This window comes from Vulpes vulpes, unplaced genomic scaffold (assembly GCF_048418805.1).
Source record: "Vulpes vulpes isolate BD-2025 unplaced genomic scaffold, VulVul3 u000000695, whole genome shotgun sequence".
Classification (NCBI taxonomy): domain Eukaryota; kingdom Metazoa; phylum Chordata; class Mammalia; order Carnivora; family Canidae; genus Vulpes; species Vulpes vulpes.
Genome location: NW_027325815.1, coordinates 213,226 through 237,732, shown reverse-complemented (window position 1 = coordinate 237,732; position 24,507 = coordinate 213,226). Strand labels below are relative to the sequence as shown.

Below are 24,507 nucleotides of genomic sequence, written 5' to 3'. Positions count from 1 at the left end.
CTTCTCTTCTCCCATCTCACAATGCAAGTTCATCCTGAACCTTCCCCCAGGAAACAGGACATGAGCTATGGGCTGCTTGGTAAGAGCCAAGAAGCAGCAGTCTCAGGAGACTGTGGGCCAGGCAGCTGCCACCTTGAGACAGCAGGGCGGGGTGCCCCAGGGTAGCTGAGAGGAGATGGGACACCAGCACGGGCTCACACAGGGGCTTTTCCAGAGGGATTCCCCAGTGCACACCAGTTCTCAGGGAGGTGAAAGCGATCAGCGCAGACCCATGGGCCAAGGGCCACCAGGGCCATGGGGACACCTGACCCGGGGTCAGAGCTGCCTCGTGCCACCGTGTGACATCACTCACAGAAGAATAGCTGGGCGCCAGCGAGTCCACTCAGAGGACCCCCATAGCGATCCAGGCTGAATCCAAGGGCTTCCCGGGGCGGGTGGGGGAGGGGTGGTGGTGGTTGGCAACAGTTGGAGAGCAGGGGTCCGTGCAGCACAGGGTGGCCTGGGGAGATGAGGAGGTGGGGCTTGCCCAGGCCCCACCTGAGCGAGGGTTTCCCTGGATGAAGACCTGAACTCCCTGCCCAGCCAGAGACAAGTTATATCTCTTGATCCCTGAAGGAGCAGGGGCGGTTCCTAGCTGTGCAGGAAAGGGCAGCTGGGGAATGAGGCAACCAGGACCCCAGGTCAGGGGTCAGCCCGGCCTGAGGCTGCCCTGGCTGTGGCCTGCAAGAGGCTACCTTGGGGTCCCACAGACACCTTGACCACCCAAGGCAGAACCAAGAGGCAGGCAGGCCTGGGAGAAGCCAGGTCCCGGGGGTCACGGGCCAGTGGCTGGGGTGTGCAGGACCGTGCCTGCAGAGACTTGCCTCTGAGAACCAGCCAAGACCCAGTGACGTCCCCAGTGCCCTGCAGGCACAGGGCTGAGCTTGCAGACATCTCCAGAGGAAGAAATTTTGCTGCTGTGGAGTAAGGGGAGGTGGGAGCCCAGGGGAGGGGACCTGAGCTAAGGGACTGAATAGAAGAGCAAATTTGTTGGCCCGCAGCTATGAGAAGGTCACAAAATAACCCTAGAACTGTGAACTCCTTCAAACCAAGCCCGGGCCGAGCCCAGAGAGCCATCCCGGGAGCATGCTGCCAAGTGGGAGCCTGTGTCTGCGGGAGGACTGTTGGCGAATCTTGAGGAGACGGCGGTCCTGAGGGGGCAACTCAAGGCCAGAAAGACAGGATGGGGCAGTAAACTTCCTGGAGAAGACAGAAGAACCAGATCACCTGCGGACACTGGCTTCCGTGGCACAACCCGGAAAGTGTAAAAAGAGGGGTCTCCTCTGCCCCTAGCGCCCAGATCCCAGACCCCAGCTAAAATCTCCGGTACGTGGGAGCCCCAGTCAGCAAGAAGGTTTTACCCCCAAGTGCCCACAAGGCAGACTCGTTGGGTGACATGTGTCTCGTCACTGGAAGAACACCTCCTCACCCCAGGAAGAATAAGTAGGTACAAAACCCACGTGTCACGTTTGTAGGATTCACATCGGCATTAAGATACCTGGGCATATTTAGTGTTTTGGGTTATTTGTGCTGTTTGCTCTTGAACGCACCAGAGTCCTTGAAATTCAAATGGATTGTTTGTATATCGGGAATTAATTCGGGATTGTGATTTTCCTTGAAAATACCACTCATGTGATAAGAAGATTGGTACATGACAAGAGACCAAAGTCACCCTAGGAGCAAGTAGAAATCTGTCAGGATGTAAGGCTTTGTTTGTTCTTCAAATAAATGAAGTATTTAAAAAGGAAATCAGATAGACTGCATTTCTGGATAAAGTTTGGGGCAGTTAAGGACATTTGATTAATTGCATTTTGTAAACAGGACCTAAATTAACCCAAATCCCCTTATGTGAATACGAAAATTTACTAGACTTATAAATAGAATGAGTCCTGTACCGAAATGAAAGAGCTAAAAGGTCTTTGCATTTGTACCTGAGTAATAACAGAATGAGTCTTTCTGTTCACAAAAGCAAAGTTGTCCTTGAAGACACTTCCAAATTCCCAGTAACTGCAGATGACCCTAGAACCCCTGTGGAAAGGAACGTGGGAGTCCGAGTTGCTTAGGGTCGCAGGAATGGAATGACCTAGACTGGCCTGGACCCCCCACCCCCACCCCGGCTCAGGCCCACCTTGGGTCATGGCTTTGTATCCTTGGGAATAATGAGACCCCCTCCAAAAGGAAAGGCCCATGCTGATGGAGACGCTGGAGCAAAGTGTCACAGGAAAGTGTCTGGGCAGGGTGGTACCGAGCCTCGGCCAGGCTGGGGGACCCCGGGACAGCCCCAGCTGCAGGCCTGAGATGCTAGAGCTTGTGAGACCCCAGACTCTGCCCCCTACCCTGACCCCTCCAGCAGACATGCCCCTCTCTTCTCCCATCCAATGACGCAAGTTCATCCCGAACCTTCCCCCAGGAAACAGGACATGAGCTATGGGCTGCTTGGTAAGAGCCAAGAAGCAGCAGTCTCAGGAGACTGTGGGCCAGGCAGCTGCCACCTTGAGACAGCAGGGCGGGGTGCCCCAGGGTAGCTGAGAGGAGACGGGACACCAGCACGGGCTCACACAGGGGCTTTTCCAGAGGGATTCCCCAGTGCCCACCAGTTCTCAGGGAGGTGAAAGCGATCAGCGCAGACCCATGGGCCAAGGGCCACCAGGGCCATGGGGACACCTGACCCGGGGTCAGAGCTGCCTCGTGCCACCGTGTGACATCACTCACAGAAGAATAGCTGGGCGCCAGCGAGTCCACTCAGAGGACCCCCATAGCGATCCAGGCTGAATCCAAGGGCTTCCCGGGGCGGGTGGGGGAGGGGTGGTGGTGGTTGGCAACAGTTGGAGAGCAGGGGTCCGTGCAGCACAGGGTGGCCTGGGGAGATGAGGAGGTGGGGCTTGCCCAGGCCCCACCTGAGCGAGGGTTTCCCTGGATGAAGACCTGAACTCCCTGCCCAGCCAGAGACAAGTTATATCTCTTGATCCCTGAAGGAGCAGGGGCGGCTCCTAGCTGTGCAGGAAAGGGCAGCAGACCCGTTCGGAGACCCGGTGGGACTGGGCAGGCTGCCCGGAAGTTGGCCTGACCACTGGCAGGTGACCCGCTGGGCCCCATACCCCCCACCCTCTCCAAGGGCAGAGAACAGTTGCAAGCAGGCCACCGGCCAGGGGACATCATCCCCGCACATCAGCTGAGACTTGTAAGGCCCACACCCTGTCCGTCTCTCGGATCTGGCTGAATGCAGGGACGATGGAGGCCAGGGGCCCCACAAGGCGAAGGAGGGCAGCTGGCAGAGGGCTGCCCAGGTCCTCAGGAAGAGATGCCACCAGGCCCCCTAGCCAGCCAGGCTTGTGGGGTGCAGGGGAACCCTGACCCTGTCATCTCCTGCTGGCCCCTGCTCTCTGGCACACACACTGCTTTCTCCCTTGACCAGGGTGGCAGCTGCCCATCCGGTGGGCCGCACACCTCAACCCTGCGTGCGGGGCTCCATTGAGAAAGGGAAAGTGGAAGTGCTGGGACACCCTCTTGGCAGGGGCCAGTGAGGGGAGGGGGCCAGGGGGCAGGGGGAGGGAGGGGGTCGACATTCAACACAGACCTCGGCCCCATTGTTTTAAATAAGAAATTTATTGCAAATATAGAAATTGATTCTCTCCATACAGGAATCTCCGAGTTGAGGAAAACAATTTCGTGCCATTCAGTTTAAAACAGGAAATCGGGAGGAGGGGGAGGCAGATAGAGGGAAGAGAAAATAAATGAAGTTATTACCCCCCCCAAAAGAAGAAAAGGAGAGGTTTTGGGCCACCCCCCCCACCCCGAGGAAGGAAAGGTCCACACACAGCTAGGGGTCACAGGTTCATAGCCCAGGGCCGGGAGTCCAGCTCTGCAGTACCCAAACCAGGTGCCAAGCCAGCCGCAGGTGCCCACGGGGCTGGTGGCTCCTTGTGGGGGGAGGGAGAGAGCAAGGGAGAGAGGCGGGGAGGGGGGAGCCAGGAGGGACCCCTGCCCCTGTCCAGCCCTGTGCTTGTTGGGCGAGGGGCAAGAAGCAAGAGAAAGCCCACAGCCTCCCGCGCACCCCGTTTGACACCCCCTTCCTCTCCCTCAGCTCAGCAGCAGTGAGGGACCTTTAATGAGGCTTCTGAGGCAGACAGGAGAGGCAAAAAGTGTAAATACTGGTTCTGTCTTAGAGGTGGGAGGACGTGGGTCAGGATGGAGGACAAGGAGCCCTGCAGCTCCTGGGACGGAGGGCGCTCTGCGGAGCAGAAGCCTCAGTGGGGAGGGATGGATCGAGCAAACCCCAGCCTTCCCGCCAGCCCCCCTGGGCACGGGTCAGCCCTGCCCCCTTAGGCCCCTCAGGGTCAGACACCCCCAGTGCCGCCACCCAGAAAGAGCCCCATCCCCCCCGCTGCTCAGCCACCAGTGGGGTGGGGTAGGCTCCCTCAGAGGGGGTGGGGGCACCTGAGGAGCTTCTTGGGGACACCCAGCCACGCCTCACCCCCTTCCCTCTGGTCTGGTCCTTGCAGCTGGTGGGTTAGTCCTCCCAGCCGGGCCCCTGTCAGAGGGGTGCCCTGAGCCCCTCCCCCGTGCCCTGAGCACCATCCCCTCCGTTTTTATTTTTTAATTCTCCACACAGTGTCCCCCACTGGGGAACATTTTGTAGCTGTCCCTTGTCTGCACGGGAGGCCTTTACAAGCTGGGGCCTGTTACTCCTGGTCCCCATGCCTGGTTCCCCTTCCTGGACTCGGTCCAGCCCTATCTGGTTTCGAGACCCTAGAAGATTTCCTTCCTTTCCTGAGCTTCTGTTCCCTCTCTGTCAAATTTCCAGGAGTGGGGATGCTGAGCGGCTTCCAGTCCGCAACTTGAAAGAGCCCCAGGGCCAGGGCCAGCCTCTCCCCTGCCCCTCCAGCCCTTGGGGCCCTGCAGGCCTACTCTTGCTGTCCCGTGGGTCTTTCCACTCCCACCACCCCACAGACAGCCCTACCCCACCCCACCCCCAGCCTGGACTGGGGGGCAGCCTCCACAGTCCTCTGGCACTGTCCCCTGGCCCCCTGGGAGCCGTGCAGAGGGGAGGGGCCTCCCGCAGGTAGGGGCAGGCCCTGGGACCCCTGTGGAGGTGTCTACACTACACTAAGGTGTTTTTTTGTTTGTACCCTCTCGCCCCAACCTCTGCTTTTCCCTTCTGGAAAACCATTAGCTCCAATAGAGGATTAGCAGCGCCAGCCCTCCCGGTGACAGTAGCCCTCCTGGTGCCACCCTCCAGCGATAGGCACCCAGGAATTTCCTCTGGAGATGCTCTAACAGTGACAACAAAGCCCAGGCACAACCCAAGGTAAGGAGGCCTCCTCAGGAGGTCCAGGGTACAGCACCCACATCTCCTCCTCTTCCTCGCCCTCCGCCTTGCCCAGTAGCTTCCCCTTCCCTTCCCTCCTGCCTGCCCACCCTCCCCACCTGCCCAGGCTCCGGCCCAGGCCCACCGTGCTCATCGCCGTTACAAACACAGGGCCTCGGCCAGCCTGACGCCTCAACGGGAATGTTCATTTGTGTCTCGTATTTTGCTCACGGCTGGGAGAAGAAGTATCCTGAACAGGAAGATATAGGACACAGATGCAAGAAAGCCTCCAAGGTGGGCTACGGTGCGCTGGCACCTTTCCCAGGTGGAGGGCACTGGCTGGGCAGCTGAAGATCCAGCCTGGCTGGGAGGCCAGAGGCCCAAGTTAGATCCTGTTCTGTCTCAAAGGTTGGCGTGATCTAGGTTGTGAAGGCTGATTCACAAGGTGAAGGTGGCAAGACCCTCGCCATTAAGACGCCCAAGTTAGATCCTGTTCTGTCTCAAAGGTTGGCGTGATCTAGGTTGTGAAGGCTGATTCACAAGGTGAAGGTGGCAAGACCCTCGCCATTAAGACGGAGACCTAGCCTTAAAGCCCCCAAAGTAAGATGGCCTGCGGTTTTTAGAGGTCATCTTCAACCAGGAATGATGGGGGAATGGCAAGGGTGGGGCTCCTGCACCTGCTGCCAGGGGCCCTCCCCGGGGGAAGCTCCATCTCCACTGAGGCCAGGCCACCCTGGGCCCCAGCTCCTTCCACGGGCTCCCCCCACTCAGGGCCCCAAGCCTCCCCATAAAACCACCCATGAAGCCCTGAGCTCTCAGCCCCCAGTATTCAGCAGTGTGACTGTCCTCCCACCAACCTGATGGCCAAACCACCCAGCCCTTCCCTCTTCAGCCCCCCCCATCTTCATCTGAGAAGGGCAGCAAGTGGGACAAAGAGGTCCTCCCATGCTCCCTTCCCTGGGGCTACCCTTCTCTGGCAGGGAGGAGGGGGAAGGAGGAGGGCACAAACTGGGACCCACGGGGTGAGGCAACGCTTGCAGGATCCACCATTCAGAAAGACAGGAGACGGGTACGGGGTGGGGGCTGCGTTTCGGTGGCACCTGTTTTGGGTCTTTTGCAGAGCTGGTCCCTCCCCAGGTTTCAAGAGCTGCTTGTCAGATCACAACAGAGGGAATGTGGGCAAGAGGGGGTGGCGGGAGGGGGGCCTGGGAGTCTGGACAAACTGGCACATACACGACAGATGTTTGCTCAGAAAAATACAGTAAAATCGTCATGCAAATATAACAGGAATCTGCTTTCTCACACCACTGGCTTTGCCTGCTTGCTGTTCTCAGTTTTGCCAATCTGGTGTGAGGAGGGGTTGGGGGGGGCCAGGTTTCAGGGGCTGAGGGAGGTCTGCTCTGCGTTATCCTGCTGGCCCCCTCCTCTCTATTCCCCAGAAAAACAGTCCTTTCTTTGCAAATGTCACTCCCAAAGTGAGCCCTGGGCTTGGTCTGTCCCCCAAGTGGGTGTAAGAGAGGCACTCCGTTGAGCCCTGGCAACCCCCCAAAAGACCTCCCCCAGACCCTACCCCTGGCAGAAAGGTCATTAGACTCCCCCACCCCAGCCCAGGAGATGGCACTAGCTTTCCTGGTCAGGACCGCCCCCTACACACAGTACAGGTCTTGATCCCACCCCAGTGCCCACCCTCACCCCACAGCCACACTCCCCAAATCTCAAGAAACCCAACGGGTGACAGGCCAGAGGCTAGGGGGTCTCCAACAGGGCTGTGGGGGGAGCTGAGTGGGCTCCTCCCCATCCTGAGGTGGGTGGGGAGCCAAGCAGCACATTGGCAGGTGGGCAAAGCTATAGTTGTCGCCACCGCCCACTGGCCCACGTCCTAACCTCAGCACCCTGACAGTGTGCTCAAGCCCCCACAGCCTCAAGACCCCAGGTCAGCCTCCCCACCGCCCTCAGACTCATCCCTGAAAGCCCCTAGCTGTGAGAGAGGCCACAGCCACCTGGCCCTGCCCTCCCTTACCACCCTCCACCGCCCACACTGAGAGAGAACCCCCAGGAGCCCAACAGTCCCAACTGCCAGGCCCTGGGTTGCCATGGAGACAGAAGCTGGCCAGGGAGAGGGAGGGGCCCCAAGAACCTGCCTGTGCTCCCCCCCCAGCAGGGAGGGGTGGTGCTCACTGTTTGTGCTTTGTTCGATGTTGGGTGGGGGTCTGCAAGGGGAGGAGCGGCCATTTCCATGGAAACATGGGAGCCCCTCTGGCCAGGGGGTGGGGAGGGAAGGGCAGCCAAGAAGTGGTGGGTGAGTAAGCCTGGGAAAGCCCTCCTTCCCCTGCGCAGGCCGAGAGATGCTGCCCCCCAAGTCCCACATGGGGGTCAGGCAGGTGAGAGGCCAGGACATGTGGGCACAGGCAGAGAGACCCCCGTGACACCCTGCCTCCCCACTGCTCCCAGGCATCACAGTTCACTGCTGCCCTCTGGGATGAGTAGGGGTCCTAGAGGCCCAGAGAGGCTGGGGGGCTGGGGCAAGGGGGCCTGCACCTGAGAGGCGGTGGGAGCTGGCCCGCTGCTCTCTCCTCAGACCCCGGAAGCAGCTCCCAGGCTACTTGGAAGACACTTGAAGGGGGCTGGTGGAATGGCCCCATGCCTCTGCTCCTTTCTCGCAAGCAAGACCTCCCATCTCTCCTGGGTGCTGGCAAGGGGGCGAAGGACCCCCAGTCCTGATGAATCACAGCTCCACGCTTGGGGCGGGGGGCATGGCTGTGGGGCTTTCTAGAAAGGAAGAGCACCTGCCTGATTCTCAAGTTCCTCAGCCCCAGGAGACCACAGCTCCGGAAGGGGGTGGCGGGCGGACAAAGGGCGGGGGACACAGCATGGGGCTGAGAAGTTGGGCAAGGGTCTAACCTGCCACGTGTTGCCCTGGGGTTATCACCTCCTTTCTCTGAGCCTCAGTTTCCCCAGCCATAAAGAAAGGAAATGATGCCCAGTGTCTGCCTGGTGCTAAATCTCCAAGTGAGTGACCTGTCCCCAGAGCCGGGGGTGGGAGAGGGGAATCCTCTCCCCGCCCCGGACTCCTCTGCCCCCAAACCCATCCCTAAGTCCCAGAGCCCCAGACCCCACACCCCCTTTCAGCTTCTTTCCTGGCCTGCGCCCCGCCCCCCCAGCCCCGCACACCCCAGCAGAGTCCCTGGGCAGCACAGTAAAGACGACTGGTTTCGGTATCAGTGTGTAAACTTTAAGGAGAACGTGTCTTTGTTTTCCTGTCCGTTATTGTCGGGTGGTGGTTGTTCACAGTCAGGTGGTGGTCAGGTGTGTGCATGGGTGCGTGCGTGCGGGTGTGCGTGTGCGTCCACTCCTCGGCCTCGGCCCCCAGCGCCCCCCGTCACCCGCCCTCCCCGCCCCGGCCGGGCCGCCGGGCCCTTCCCCACGAGCCCCCAGCCCTCCCCCTCCGGCCTCACCGGGAAGGAGAGGGTCACAGCTTCTGCTGGGCCGAGACCCCCTTCCAGTAATCGAGGATGTCGTGCAGGTCCTCGTCCTTGGCGAACTGGACCTTCTTGCGCAGGGCGTGGCCTGCGGCCATGTACACCTCCTCCCGGTGGTGCTTCTTGTAGGGCCGGAAGCGCTCCCAGATCTTGTGCGTGCTCTCGGATGAGTACTCAGGGCTGGACGAGTAACCTGAGTAGTAGTGTCTGGGGGAGAGCTGCGAGTAGGTGGAGTCCCGCTTGGAGCGGGTCAGCGGCTTGAGGAAGGACACGCGCTGGCTCAGGCTGTCGGCGCCCTCCTCGTAGTACAGCGCCGGGAAGCTGTGCCGGTGCTCGCTGCAGTGGTAGGCGGGCTTCACCTCCAGGTGGTGGATGCCGCCGCCGCCGCCACTGCCCGCCGGCACCAGCGGGAGCCGGTCCAGCGGGCTGTTGAGGGGGCTGCCCTTCTCGATGTACTTGGAGTCGCCCTTGGCCAGCCCCGCGGCGGCCGGGTGGTCGGGCACGTCCAGGCTGAAGACCTTGGCGCTCTTGATGGAGCCGCTGGACGACACGCTGCAGGTCTTACGGGCCACGGCGGCGTCGGCGCTCAGCTGGCGCTGGAGCGGGTGGTGGGAGCTCTCCTTGTACGGGGGCGAGAGGAAGCTGGGCCGCTCCAGCGCCCCAGGGGGGGCGGCCGAGGCGGCGGCGGCGGCAGCGGCGGCGGCCGCGGGGAGGGACTGGCACTCGAAGGCCAGCTCGGGGTCCCCGCTGCCGCCGCCACCCCCCCAGAAACGAGGCCGAGTCCAGCTTCAGGGCATCGATGCAGTTGTTAATGATCTGGTTGACCTTGTCCACCTCCTTGGCGATGGTGGAGATCTCGGCGGCCGAGCCCTGGCCGTTCTCCAGGTCCGGGAGGTCATCCTCAGGCCGGGCCAGGCCATCCCCACCCGCGCCTGTGCGCACCTCAATGTAGTTGCCCTTGGTGGCCACCTTGGGGGTGTCCAGCCCAGCCTCCAGCCCCTTGGAGGTGGGCAGCTTCTCCCCAATCATGGAGGGGATGGAGGACATGCAGGACACGGGCAGCACGGGAGGTTCGCCCAGCTTCTGGGCGGCGTGGACCACAGAGCCGGCATCCACATCCGCCCCGTAGCGCATCTCCAGTATGGTCTTCTTGACCTTGACCGACTTCTGCTTCTCCTCCTGCATGCGCCGCTTGCGCAGGCAGTAGTAGACGGCGCCCAGCACGATGACCATGCCGAAGAGGCAGCCCAGGATGGTCATGATGTAGTGGGTGGTGGTGGAGGTGCTGGGCGCCAGGTCGCCTGGGACGGGGTCCCGCGTGGTGAAGGTCAAGCAGGTGTGGTTGAAGCGGCGGCTGTTGCGCAGCGAGGTCACGCAGAAGGTGTACTCGGTGTGTGCCCGCAGCTTGTCGAGCGTGACGATCTCCTTCTTGTTCTTGAGTGTCATGACGTCGGAGAAGTAGCTGTTGTTGTACTGGACCAGGACGTACATCTTGCTGTAGGGGTGCGGGATGATGACCACCAGGGTGGCCGAAGTGAAGGTGACATGGTGCAGCTTGATGGCGGGCCCAGCTGATGCGTCTGTGGTGGACGAGGCCGGGGGCTCCACCGAAAGGATCTCGTCGGGGTTGAAGCCCGAGTTCTCATCGGGCTCCCTCTGGGCGTCGGTGGAGTAGGGCGTGGGGTGGCTCGCAGGCCGGGCGGGCAACGAGCCGTTGCGGCACTTGGCCTGGAGCACGGTGATGGCGTTGAGGCTGTGGTAGGGCCGGGGCACCAGCAGCGGGTAGCCGGCGAACTCGCGTGGGGACTCGCACTGTAGCCGGTCGTAGTTCTTGGTGACATTGTTGAAGACCACCAGCCAGGCGAGGAAGCCGAAGAGGTCGCACTCACAGTTGAAGGGGTTGCCGGCCAGCTCACACACCATGAGGCTGGCCAGGCTGGCGAAGGTGGCGCCGTCCAGGCGGCTGAGGCGGTTGGAGGACAGGTCGATGCTGATGAGGCTCGGGCACTCGGAGAAGGCGGCGGGCGTCACCACCTCGATGAGGTTGTGCTGCAGGAAGAGGAACTGCAGGCGGCCCATGCCGCGCAGCATGCCCTCCGTCAGGTTGCTGAGCTTGTTGTACCCAAGCTGCAGCACCTGCAGGCTCGACTGGCCCAGGAAGGCGCCGTCCTCGATGTAAGAGATCTCGTTCTTGGTGAGGTTGAGGTCGGTGAGGTTCCCGAAGCGGTTGAGCGAGGAGTAGAGCACGGCCTTGAGCTTGTTCTCGTTGAGCCGCAGGTCGTGCACGGTGCTGTTGATGTGCTGCGGGATGGTCTCATAGGGTGGCTGGTTCTGGCTGCAGATGGCCAGCCACACGTACCCCTTGTCGCCCTCGATAAGCCAGCAGTCGGCGCGCACGGCGCCCGGCCGGCACACGCACAGCAGCGCGGCGGCGCACAGCCCCAGGCGCAGCATGACGCCGGCCGTGGCCCCCCTGGAAGGCCGGGCTTGGGGTGAGGGGGGCCCGGGGCACGGGGGACCTAGCAGCGGGAGGCTGGGGCTGGCGGCACAGTCCTCCCTGGGGCCGCCACCATCTTGGGGGCGACCCCCGGCACAGGGGTCCCCCCGAGGGAGCAGACGCGGCCGGTGCCAACCGCGGTGGAGAGCAACAGTGGGGGGGGGGTCCTCCCAGGGGTGCTACTGGCAGGCGTGGGCCACCAAGGATGGGCCTGGGACGCACCCCCACCACCTGTTTCTGGAAAGGTGCACGGGCTCTCAAGACTTCCTCTCCCTCCTCCTCCTCCTCTTCCTTGTCTTCCTCCTCCTCCTCCTCCTCCTCCTCCTCCTCCTCCTCCTCCGGTTCTAGGCTCAAACTTCAGACGATTCCCACGATTCCCACAGGAGGCTGGAGAATGAAGCTCTGAGGAGGGAGCGCGAGAGATGGGACAGGAAGGAAGAGACCCATCTGTCTCCTGGCTCCTGAAAGGCAGTACCGAGAGGGGGGACAGATCAGTGAAGGCTCAAAGCAGCCCCAGTGAAGCTCCAGCGGGGCCCTGCTCCTTCTCCACCCATCCCCCGGGGGCCCTTGGTGCCAGCAGCACTCTGGGGTCCCTGTTGCATCAAAGAAGGGAGGGTGGCAGGCAGCGAGAGAGGGAGGCAGGTCAAGAGGTCTGGAAGGAAGGAGACAAGAAACAAGGAATAGGAACAAGGGGACAGAATCTGAGGACGGTGGGCAGAGAAGGAACACAGGACAGTGACAGGTCAGGTGCATGCGTGTGCACACACACACACACACAACACACCTCAGCACTCCTGTCCACACTCATCCACCTGCCTGCACAAGGACCCACATGCCCTCACGTGAGCCAGAACGCCACCCACGCCCACAGTCTTCTGTTGGACAAATGGGCCCTTACACACACGACCACGTACCCAGGCAGGCACCTTCCAATCCAGGAAAGGAATTAAGAAGCCCAACAAAATGCCTTCTCCCCTCCATACCCAAAGATAAATAATTCATTTGTTGTGTAACCGCTCTTGTTCCAAAAATAATTCCCTTGTCTCAGCTTCCACGGGGGAGGGGGAGCACAGCAGCATTACTGTGGGCAGCCCCCAAGCCGGGGTCTCCCACAGGGGGAGGGCATGGGAAGAACTCATTTCTACAAGCAGGACCAGAGCCAAGGGAGAGAGGGTGAGAGTCTGGGAGGCTAGACACACCCCCAGCATCACCTCCCTTTCCATTAGAGGGCCCTGATCCTGTAGCACAGGCCTGTGGCAGGCACCGTCCCAAAGAGTGTGGCCGAAGCCCTGGATCCCCTCCGTGGCTGGAGAGCCAGAGGCTCGGAGAGGGGCAGCGACTTGTGCCTAGTCCCACAGCACAGCCCGGGCCAGGATCAAGGCTCCCAAGGCACCAGGAGTCAGGAGGTCTGGAGCCCCCTCCACCCAGCCCAATTAGCCAGATGGAGCCAACCACCTCTGAATGTGTTCCACATTGTAAAGTGGGGACCAGATGCCTGCCCAGCCATCTGATGGGGAAGAAGTAAGGGGAGCCATGCTGCCAATGCCCGAGATGCAGAGGAGCAGGCTTGATGGCACAGGGCACGCAGCCAGCAGACCCTCGTTTCACAGGTGGGGACTGGGCCCCAGACCAGGGGAGACCTGCCCCCATCACCCAGCAAGCCAGACAGGGGCCGCTCGGCCCCACGTGGCTCCAGCTCCCACTCCAGGCTCTCTCGACTTGCGGGAAGAGCACAGTGTGCCCACCCCTCACCCTGGGCAGTGGTCAGGGACATGAGACTGGGCCAGAGAAATCCATGTTCAGACAAAGCAAGCCAGAGACTGTTCACAAGAGCCACCTCTACCTCATGCTCCTCCTGGGAAACTCCGGAAGACAGTGCTTTGAAAAGGGGCAAAAAAAAGTATTAAACCTTTGCTGTTAAAGCAAAACCAATTTACAGCCCCTGAGCCCCAGAGGGTTAGAACAGAGGAAAGGGAAGCAGGGAGAGAAACAAGTCCAGGCAGGCAGTTCCTGTTGAGGAGGTGGCAGGTGAACAGGGCATTTGATGACCTCTCGGATCAAAGGCAGACACAGAGACAGAAGCTGTGATGATCAGGACCTCTAGGTAAGGCGAACTCACACCTCCTGGTCCCCCGCAGGGCTGGTTCAGGCTGAGGGGCTGGATGGGAATCGGCGGGGGACTGGGGAGGACAGGCAGGTGGGATGTGAGGGGGCACAAGGCAATCAGGCAGGGACGGGTGCCCACGAGCAGAAAGCATTCCTGTCCTTGGCCGTGCAGCCTCAGGGCTGGAGTCTGGAGACCCGAGCTGCCATCTGACCTGGCGACTGGCTCCGTAGGGCCTCAGTTCCCTCCCCTGCCACAGGCACCCAGGTTGTACAGGAGGAGGCTGAGATGCCAAGCTCACCCTGCCAGAGAGCCCTCTGTCTGCACCACATCCGGCTGGGAATGGCTGGGGACTGAATTTGTATGCGGGTACGCGTACAGGTGTGCACCAGCTCAGAACGCCAGCGCAGGGGTGTGCAAGCAGACGCGTGCAAGCAGACGGATGTGCAGGCGGCCGTGTGTGCACATACACACCCAAGCGCCCAGGATGCAGGCACCTGTAGCCTGCCAGAGAGTATTCTCAGGCCAAGGTGAGCTCACTTGTGTGTGGAGGGATGGGAAGGGGGTCATGTAAGGGCATCTTGGGAACAAAGGCAGATACCTGCTTACGTGTCAACACATTTAAGCACGTGTGTGTTCCACACGTATATGTATGTGTGCACATGTGCAACTTTAGCCACACGAAGGCCTCCTCCATTCCCCACCCTCTATCTTCAGATCTGAGGGGGGTTCAAGGCAGCTCCCTGCAGCCAGGTGCAGGGGGTGCAGGGCAAAGCTGAGCTGGCCAGAGGAGCCTCTGGGAATCCAAAGCCAAGCTGAGGAGGTGTGACAAGGCTGGGGGAGGGTGGAGAGGGCACTAGAAGGAGGCACCCAGGCTTAGGGACAGGGGTGGTCCTCTCCCACCCCTTCTCTTCCCTTCCCAAACAGTCCAGAGAAGCCCCCACCCCCAGCTACTCTGAGCTGTGTGCAGCCAAGCCCTCAAGGTGACCCTGCCCAGGGCACCCTCTCCTGCTCCTCATGATCTACAGGACGGCCTGGGCCAGGGCCCAGCTCCCCTCACCTCCTACCCCTCCCATGACTCAGACCAAAGGGGAGGAAGCTCCCCATCACCCTTTCTCGTGTGTGTGCGTCAGCCACTCTGTCCCAGTCCCTGGGCCACCTGCCCACCGCCCCTGGAGGCCTGACACCGCCACGGAAGGCGGACAGCAAGGGGAAGAAGGTGCTGACAGCAGCACTTGGCCCCCAGCCCGGCTGCACACCCACTAAGGTGTGGGGGAGGGCTGCTGCCTCGCACCTGGAGCCCAGGGGCCTGGTGGCCATAGCGATCCCCCAGCACACAGGCCAGCAGGGGAAGCGGACTGACCCCACGCTCCGCTCCGGGGTGGGAGGTGGGGGGTGCTGCAAACAGGAGGCCAGGACTGAGCAGGATAGGAAAACAAAATACCAAAGAGAGCCAAGCGGGAGAGTCAGAGGAAGGAGATGAATGGAGAGCGAGCGTCTGAGACAGAAACCAATCAGCAGAGCAGCTCAGGGAGGCGATGGAGGGCACGGAGCCTGCGGCCCACCTGCCAGGCCGAACCGCAGCCAGGGACCAGCTCTGAGGGGGGAGCAAGCAGCCCAAAGTAGCTGTTGAAAGCAGGGCCTTTAAACCTGGGAGGGCCTGGCCCACAGGGAAGCGGGCTGGGGACCGGGGTGGGGGTAAGGGGCTCCGGGGTGCAGCATCTGGCAAGAGCAGCGCTCAGGCTGACCAGGCGTCCCCACCCCCCACCCACACCCTGGGCCTACCCCCAGGGCACAGAGGTGCAGCAGGAATTAGAGACCTCTGGCCCGAGGAGGGGCAGGCCCCAAGTGCCTCCATGGCACCACTGTAAGGGTACCCCTCTCTCCTGCCAGCACAGAAAAGGAATGTGGCAAAATTGGGGGGTGCAGCATACTGTAGAGGGATCTTGGGGTGGGCCCCCAGCCTAGCTGGCTTCAAAGTTCCCTGTCACGGGGACACCCTTGGATGGTGAGGAAGAAGAAGGGCCAGTAAGGTGGGGGTCTGAGTTCAGAGCCATGCAGCCACCACAGACTCAGAATCCTAGAAAGTCAGAGGAGGGATTAGGGGCCCTGCCCAGAGGGGAAACGGATACCAGGACCCCAGGGAAGGGTCACACGCTGCTGGTGGCAGGTCAGGCTCAGGAGCAGGGGGGCCAGATCTGCCAACTTCAAATCCCTTCTGGGGGCTCCCTGCCCCACAGGGGCTCCCTGCCCAGCCACCCGGGGACACTGCTCAGGCTGCACAGCACATCATCCAGCACACAGGACTGCTCCCCAGGGCTCCCCCCACCCTGGGCTGGATGAACGGGGTGGGGGTGGGGGGACAGGAAGCCTGCCTGAGTGTCCCCCCACTGGGGGGTGGGGTGGGCGGGGGATGGGGGATGGGGGAGCCAGGGTCAACAGGGGTCAGCAGGGGTCAGCAGGCTGGCCAGCTCTGAACCTGCCTCTCCACCTGCATGGTGAGTGCCTCCTATAGACCTCCCGGGCTCCTGTGAAACCCCAAGCCATGGTGGACACAGGGCAGGAGGCTCCCAAGGGGACACTGGAGGAGGGGACCCTGGTGGGATCTGGGGAACAGGTGCAGTCCATATTCCAGCCTCCCAGGAGCAGGGAGGTAACGGTTAACTGGGGAAAGCTCATTTGCAGCAGCTGATAAGCCCTGGCACGGGCTCTGCCCTGGGCCAGGCTGGCCAAGGTTCCCCGAGGTGCCATTGTCACCGTCCGTGTCAACACCATTACCCAGGATTAGGAGGGCTGAGGACTCCTGGGACCCAGCCAGAATTCTCCAGGCAGGCAGCCGCCTCACCTCACTCTGCCCCAAGACAGCACCAGGCCGGGGTCCCAGAGATGGGCTCCTACCCCGCTGCCCTCTGGGGGCCGGACCCTGAATCTTGTCGCTGCCTCCACCTCATGGGGTTCCCCGGGGCAGGCCACTCTGGGCCTCAGTTCCTCGTCTGTAAAATGGGATAATTATACCTTCACCACTGAACGGTAGTGGCAGGTAAACCATTCAGATTTCAGGTACAATGAGCCCCAACTGCAGGGCAGAGAGCAAGAAGTATGGATGTTGAAGGCAAAGGATGCTGGGATTGAAAGCTGAGCTGTTGACCTCTCTGGGGCTTCAGTCTCCTCCCCTGGGAGACAGTCATAACTATCCCTTTGCCTGACAGTGTACAGTCCTCAAATCTTCTATCAATCCTGCATGACTGGTGCTATTAGCCTCATTTTACAGATGAGAAAACTGAGGCTCACTCCTTCCCCAGCTTCCTCTAAAGAGCTGGGCCCACAGCAGGGACTGGATATGCAGGGGCTGCCAAGTGGCTTTCCTACCCACTGTGGAGGCACCCTCCTCCCTTTCAGGAGATGGGCTCCACGGGCCAAGAGACTTCAATTTCTCCATCTTTAGAAAGTACTTATTCCAGGCCAGCTGTGCTCCTCAAACCCCCAGCCCCCAGGCACACTCCTACCTCAGGGCCTTTGCACATGCTATTCTCACTGCCTAGAATGCTCTTCTCCCAGACCCCACTTGGTTCAGGCCTCTACTCAACTGCTCCCCTCAAGCCCACCTTTCCTGACACCAAATCTGAGATAACTCACTGGTCACTCAAAGCTGGCTGTGGTCCCGTCAGGGCACTCATCAATACCAGACACCATTTAGTTTCTTTATTACCAGCCTCCTTCCCCCTCCCATCCCCAAATCAACGCAGGCTTTATTTTGTTCGCAACTATAATTAACCTCCATGTCTCGAACAAGGTCGGACATGTAGCAGGTGCTCAGAACACAGTGTGTGGAACAAGAGCTCAGGGCCAAAGATGGGGACAGAGGGCAGAGGGAGGCCCTAGAACCCCAGACTCCACTGAGTCAGGATGATAATATCAGAGGGAGGGGCCTCGCTGATGGGGTGCTCAGGGGCTGCAGGAAACACGCTGAGCCTTCCTGTTAGCCACATGACTCCCCTATGCTTTTCATTTACAGATGAGGAAGTGGGCTCAGAGAGGTGTAGTGATCTGCCCAAGACCACACAGCGGGGAGCCAGGGCCTGCCTGAGCTCTTAGAACCGCAGGACTTCCCAGAATTCCTGCAGAGGCAACTTCCCCCAACTTGCATACCCCTAGTGACAGGGATCTCAGCAGCCATCTGAGGCTACTTCTCGAACGGCTCTGATTGTTATCAATTCTTCTTATATGCCAACTTCGACTCCTTGTACCCCTGTCCACTGGTCCGACTGCCATCTGGAGCCACCGAAAACAAGGGCAACGGCCTCCCTTAAAGACCCTTCCAATATTTGCCCATCAGTTACCTCATGCCCTATTGTCAGTTTATCCAGGCTGCACAGCCTCACGTTCTCTACTACTCTTCCTCTGCCATGGTCTCAAGTCCCCAGCTCTTGGATCCTGCTGCCCCAGATCATGCTTGCTGTCAAGGTCCCTCCTAAAATGTGTCACCTGGAGCCCGGCATCAGGCCAACGTGGTCTGAGCAGGGACAGGCACCAGGGCCCTCTGCCTCCCTCACTTTGGCACCACACTCTGTTCGAGTAGCAGGAGCGCATCCCAGCCTTGTGCCCTCACCTCGTCCTAGATGTCGACCAGACCCCAGGGGCCCCTTCTTTCGCACATACTACCGGGGAGCCCCAGTACCCTGAACATCCTCAGGCAGCCCCGGGCAGTGTCGGTTTGGGCTATCCCCCAGGTGCCGGGCTCCATCCACCCCCATTCAATCACGTCTCGTTAGGCTCAGTCTATGGTGCAGCTGCTCCACATCTCGGGGGAGCTGGCTCCTGCCCCTCGGTACCTCGGCACCCGCTCGCGGCTCCCTGCCATCCGGAGCCAGGCGAGCAGACAGCGGCTGCATCCGTATCTGTGTCACCGGGAAACGGGGAGCAGGCTGGCCACTCAGCCCTGGGGCAGGCGGGGCACGCCATGTAACCAGCTGCACACTCACCCACGTCTGACACATCAGCCTGCAGTCACCTACGAGGGGCCTGGCACTGCAGCGGACACAGGCCCTGCCTTCATGCATCCTCCAGCTCACCTAGAAGAACACCACACCAGCAGCAGCAGCAGCAAGGGCTGAGAGCTAAGGGCGGTGGGCGGGGTAGGGGGTGGTAATTGGGTTTGCACGGCCTCAACATACAAGCACTGGTCCCCTAGCCCAGTAACTTTGACCAGGGAAGGGCTCAGGCTCGTCCTCGATGCTCTCGGCTGTCACAACACACTGCTGGCTGGCTCAACGTGTCACCTTGGGCGGGTCAGCACTTTACCCTTCTGGGCCTCAGTTTCCTCGTCTGTGCAGCGGGAGGACAGCTGGGCACTGGCGTCTCCCTGGTTTACTGGGGCCATCCCCGAAGCCCTCTGTAAACTGCCCACTGAGTCACCCCCCATGAGCCCAGCTGCTCCCGGGGCTGTGGCATCCGTCATTAGCACCCACACCCTGTCCAGGCCTCAGTGGGAGGAGGAGAGCAGGAAGATGGAAGAGTTTTTGCCAAAAGGCTTTGGTCTTGAAAAACTACCCGGCAGCCAACCAGAGAGGCCTGACACTGGTTCAGAGCTCTCACAGACGGCCCACTGCCTGGTACCCACTCTCCAGCCCCGAGAGGCCCAGCACCCACCCCACCCACCGCCAGGCACCTGGGGGAGACTATGAGCCCCCTGCCCGGAGCTGAGGGTGGCCTGTTTTAAAAGTTCGCCTCCTAGTTCCATCCCAGCGGTTATCTCTGACTTTGTCCCAGAATCCTCCAGGCTATTCAAAGGACTGCCTTCCCAGCTGACCCCTGCCTCCTCCAGCTGATCCCTGCCCTCCCCTGACATACCCACCTGCCCCCTGCCCCCACCTGACCCATTCCCCAACCTGACCCCTGACCCCCTCACTGGGGCCCTGCCTCCCTGTCTGACCTCTCCACTTGGTCTCCACCTCCCCCACCTGACCCCTGCCTCCCAACCTGGCCCCTGACCCCCCACCTGGCCCCAGACCCCCCGCCTGACCCCTGACCCCCCATACCTAGTCCCCACGCCCCCCACCTAATCTCTGACCCCCCCACCTGGCCCCCAACCCCCCAAACTGGTCCCTCTTGGCCTCTTGGCCTCGGCTCCAGCAAACCCCAGGCCCCGCTCAGCTGCAACCCCAGGCGCTACTCACCAGTCTCCACTGGACCCGCTCTTTCACCAGTGCCTGCACACGCGCGGCTGCCTCTGCCTGCATGGCCTCCATTCATTCATTCAATAAACATTTATGGAGCACCTACTATGTACCAGGCACCGGCTAGGCCTGCCCTCCCAGCTCTGCTTGCTCCTCCTCCAGGGCCCCAAGGGGTGAACATTTCCTTGCCTTCCAACACCCTCAGGGCTATCCCAAAGCGGGGTAGCACGTTAGGAGCCCACCGGGAGAAGCGGAGGCTCTGGTGGCACAGAGTGCGGCCCCCTGGGAGGCAGCCTGGCGGGGGAGGGACGGGCAGCCTGGGGCAAGCTGCAGACCCAGCTCCTTCACAAGCTGGGCCTAAGCACCTCTCACGTCAGCTCGTTTATCCTCAGCACCACCTTGGGAGCCAGGACCGTTATCATTCCCACTTTACAGAGGAGGAAACTGAGGTCTCAACGACTCCTGCACAGTTGGCTTTGACCCTCCGTGGCACCAGGCTCTCGGTCAAGGGATGCCATGGGATCCTGTTTCATCCAGACAGTGCTTCCAAAACATTTTTTCAATTAGTTGCCCAATGTTGAAAACTTGGGAGACTTCATTTCAAAAATCCCCATTTCTGGAATCCACTGAAACACCTGGAAAGCCTGGCTGCCCAGGATCTGCGTCCCTGCAGGGACAAAGCACATACCCATCGGCCTCCCTGCCTCTCTGGCTGAGGCTGCCTGCTGCCCCTTGGAGGTTGTGAGCCCAGCCACGGAGGGAACCTCAGCGTGGGAATGATTAGAATCCCAGGCCTGGGGTTGGGTGGGGGGAATCCCACAAGCCTCTTGGTCTAGGACCCGAGAGTGCCGAAGTCCCTGCCTCCCTGTCCTCCCTGTCCTCCCTGTTCTGTGGCCTTGGGACACTCTAACAGCAGGCTCTCCCATCTTGGGGTGCCTCTATAATGAGTCTGGGCTCAAGAGTTCTCTACCTATCCATCAATCATTCCTTGGTCCTAAAAGCCTACTCAGTCTTGGTCTCTGTGGGTCATCAATTCTACTTTTAAGCTGCTCTGACCCAAAAGCAGACCCCACCTTGGCTCCAAGCAGGCCCACTGGGGTGGGGACCTCTAACCGGGGGAGCACCCATACAATCTCCTGGCTCTGCCTGTCACCCCCAGGGGACCCCTGGCTCTCCAATGATGTTGCCTGGGTTCTCGGATCAGGTTCAGGGTTCCTGCTGAGGTTTGAGGTTTACTGGCTCCAAAGACAATTCCTACCCCCAAAAACACTGCCAGCCAAGGCTGCTGTGGACACTGGGAGGCCCGAGGCCTCGGCTGCTGAAGCCACATCCCAGGGACAGTTTTGAGATCACCCCAGAGTAGCGCCTGCAGCAAAGGGCTCTGGAGTGTCTGGAATGGCCCTTTGCTCCCACCCCTCTCCCCATAGACCTCAAGACCCCCTCGCTCTGCTCACCTGGGACTCCTGCCCCCCCGCCCACCACTGTCTGTTGCAGGCCCCAGCACCCAGGGTCTGCAGCCAGCCCAGGGGCTCAGCCCATTCCAACCCTGAAGCAGGCAGTGGCAAGGGGTCCCTCTCCTGGCCCTGAGACTAGCTTCTCTGGAGCAGGTGGGGGAGCCCCCAGGGGCCTGCAGCTGTGGCATTGGAGAACAAGGAAGCTCTGTCCACGCTGGAAAAGCCCCGGAAATGCAGGGGGGGCACCCCATGACTGCCGGCTGCACAGAAATCGTGGTCCAGGGCGCGTGGCCACCAAGCCATCCTCCAACAGCATGGGTCTGTCATCTTGCGGGTCTCTGATTAAAAGGCTGGGGCTCAAGAGTCCTATCCCTAGCTACCAATTCCTTGGTCCTAAAACTCATGGGTGATCCACAGAGACAGCCACCCCCGAATGTTCTAGAAGGGCGGGCCACATTCAGGTCAGATCCCCACTCTGCCACGGAACGTGCCCTCTGAGTCTCAGTATCCTCTTCTGTGAAATGAGACCAGAAGGGCCCTACCTCAGAGGGCGGAGTGAACAGCCACAGAGCAGAGTCCGGCACATAGTAAGTGCTCAATAAAGTCAGCCACCGCTAGTGCTAGTACGGTTACAGTGGCCAGGCTGGCGGGCGAGGCACAGCGCCCCACCCACAGTGGGTCCTCGCCACCCACTGCCCTACCGATGGTGGCCAGGAGGGGATGAGGCCCGGCCCCCCTCAACAGTGTCTTCCTTTCAATCTCAAGGGCAACACACCCCTCTTTGCCTGCCCCTGGCCTCTCTCACAGGTCCGGCCCCCCAAAGGCCTGCACCCACCCCCACCCCGCCGTCTGCTTGCTCCCCAGCCTGGTTTCTCTCCCATTGCCAAAGCACAATGGCTGTTATAATTAACGGATTATCTCAGTGCGACAGCTGTGGTCCTTTGAAAATTGGGTTGAATAACAAGATCCTGGCGTATGGTAATTTCTTTTCATCTCCTGTTCCCTCTTTCTCTCTCCCTCACTTCGGCCTTGTTACGCATGCAAATGCTCTCCCCTCTTCATCCTTCCCTAACACCTTCCTCCTTGGGATGGCTGGGATGGGATGGCGAGGGGACAGACTACGTAGGGTCTGCTTGCCAGTCAAAGACTTGTGGCAACGCTGCCCCCCCACCCCCCGCCCCGGGGCCCTCTCGTGGACCTGGCACTGGGCAAAGTGCCCGACACATGTGATTTGTGCCATCCCCCTCCCGAAGTCCCTACACCTGGCTTCTCCTCCTACCTCCCATGCGCTCCCCCTCGGGCTCCCCTACACTGGCCTCCCCTGAGGTCCTGTCCTGGCCCTCTGCAACTCCCAAGCCTGCTCCCTGCCCCATCCAGCATCTCGCCCCTCCCGAGGCTTCTGACCAGGCCCACCCCCTCATACCAGCTGCCTCCTGCCCCTCCACTCCACTCCTCTCCCCACTCCTGCCTCTGCCCTGAGCCAGCCAGAAGCCCACAGCTGCCCAGCCCCTCCACACCTGGAAGCCTCTGTGCACCCCCTCTGTGATGCTTCAGCCTCTTTCCTTGCCCAAAATGAACTTCTCTATCAGCATCCTCTCTGGTCTGTCTCCCCTCTTCTGGCCTCCTTCAACTCATCCTCCATCCGGCAGACCATGAGCCTCCTAAAGGATAAATCTCTGAGTGTGACACTCCCTTTTTCAAAAGTCTTCACTGGCTCCCTACTGATCTGGTAAGGTTCCAACAGCAGACATCTGAGGCCATCCCCTGGGGTCCTGCAGAGCGGGTTCCTGCTCTCCCCTCCTGCCTCCTCTGCCAAGTAAACCTGTCTGGTTAGGGTCCCTCCTGTGGGTTCCCACAGCCCCCAGGGTTTTCCCCATCACCACCAGAATCGGAACTGCTGCTTTTACTCTTGGACTGAGTTCTCCTAGGGAGGGCCAGATTTTCCATTAAAGCCCAGCACCAACCAGGCACCCAGTAGGTGTTCAATAAATATCTACTAACCACTGAACGAAAGAGGCCTGCTGTCTCCCTCCACAGATAAGGAAACCAAGGCTCAGAGTAATTAACGACTTGCTCAAGATCCCACCATTTGTGCAAGACAAAACCAGCATTTGAACCCAGGTCTGGGCTCCAATGCCAGTCTTTTCCACTTCCTGGAGAGGGCTTGTAGGGGTCTCCTTCTGCACGGATCTCAGGGAAACTGGATCTCCTTCCAGCTGCACTCAGCTGGGCGAGAGGAGACAGGGCTCCCTGCTCAGGCTGTCACTTCCCTGAGTTTGACTTTCCACTAGGCCACATGACTCCCCACCCCCAGGCCTCAGCCTGCTCATCTGTAAAGTGGGAAGGAACCCCGCCTCACCATCTCCAAGGGTGGCTGCGGGGGCAGAAAGTCAGGTCTTGGAGAGAGCCCACCTGCTAACAACATCTGGGGGTCTTCCCACTCTCACCTCCAAAGACGGCTGTGTTGCCCGTGGCAGGCACTCCTCAGAGCTTGGGGGGGTGGGGGTTCCCAGGATGGGAGACGTCACACAGGACAGAAAAATTCCTCAGGGAGAGCCAGTGAGAGAAGCCCAGGGGGTTTGGGGATCAGATCATGATCTGGGCGAGAAGTTTCCCTCTCTCATCCTCCATGTCCTCATCTGTGAACTGGGCCCATCAACGCCCACTTTATAGGGTTGCAAAGTGCCCAGCACGGTGCGGACACCACCTTGGCCACAAGGTCCTATGAAAACATGACTGTGACGTGTACCCCAGGGGAAAGGAGAAGAGAAGGGGCAAGACAAAGCAGGACCATTGTTCCTGACTCTCCACCCAGAACAGCTCACAGAGCAGAGCTCACACCCCAACATGTCACCCTTGGGCCCCTCCCCCACCCAGCTCCTACCCCATGGCATCCCTTTAGAACCTGGGAATCTGTGGGGATGCCCATCTACATGTCCTCTGGGCCTCTGCGCATGCTGTTCCTAAGCCTGGGTGCCATTCCACTTTTCTCCACCCCCTGTAGCCCGGACCTCATGCCTCTTCCTCCAAGAAGCCTTCAGATTTCCTCTGTGCAGGGAGAGTAGTGGTCTCACTGCTCTACCCCCATCCCTTGATTCTATCCCCATGGAATCCTGGAAGGATCCTAGAGATCGCCTCACCCCACCTCACCTCACCCACCCTCATTTTACAGGTGGGTAAACTGAGGCACAGACGAGAGACAGCAGCTCTCCAGGGAGGCACTCGAACCCAGGTACTTCTGCTGCTTCCAGCCCCGCATGCAGCTTCTCTCCTGGTGCTGAGCCGTTCAGCTTCTCCAAGCGCCCCCAGCCCAGAGCTACCTGAGGATGGGACCCCATCTTCCTCTCTGCTCCCCCACCCCCGTGCCTAGCCTAAGGCCTGGCGCATAGTAGGCACTCAGTAAATGTCTGTTGAATTGAATTGCGCTCAGGGCGGCCAGTCGTCTCTGCT

The 24,507-nt window shown here is 60.4% G+C and overlaps 1 protein-coding gene across 1 annotated transcript in view; it reads right to left on the bottom strand.

Annotated features, from left to right (window-relative positions):
* Window positions 1–3,626: 3,626 nt before the first annotated feature.
* The window catches only part of ELFN2 (extracellular leucine rich repeat and fibronectin type III domain containing 2), a 56,553-nt gene continuing 35,672 nt past the window's right edge, over window positions 3,627–24,507 (bottom strand). Inside the window, 3 exon segments of the mRNA XM_072746308.1 lie at window positions 3,627–9,590; window positions 9,592–11,784; window positions 19,604–24,507. Coding sequence (XP_072602409.1) covers window positions 8,817–9,590; window positions 9,592–11,280 — 2,463 coding nt within the window. The 5' untranslated portion in view covers window positions 11,281–11,784; window positions 19,604–24,507 and the 3' untranslated portion in view covers window positions 3,627–8,816.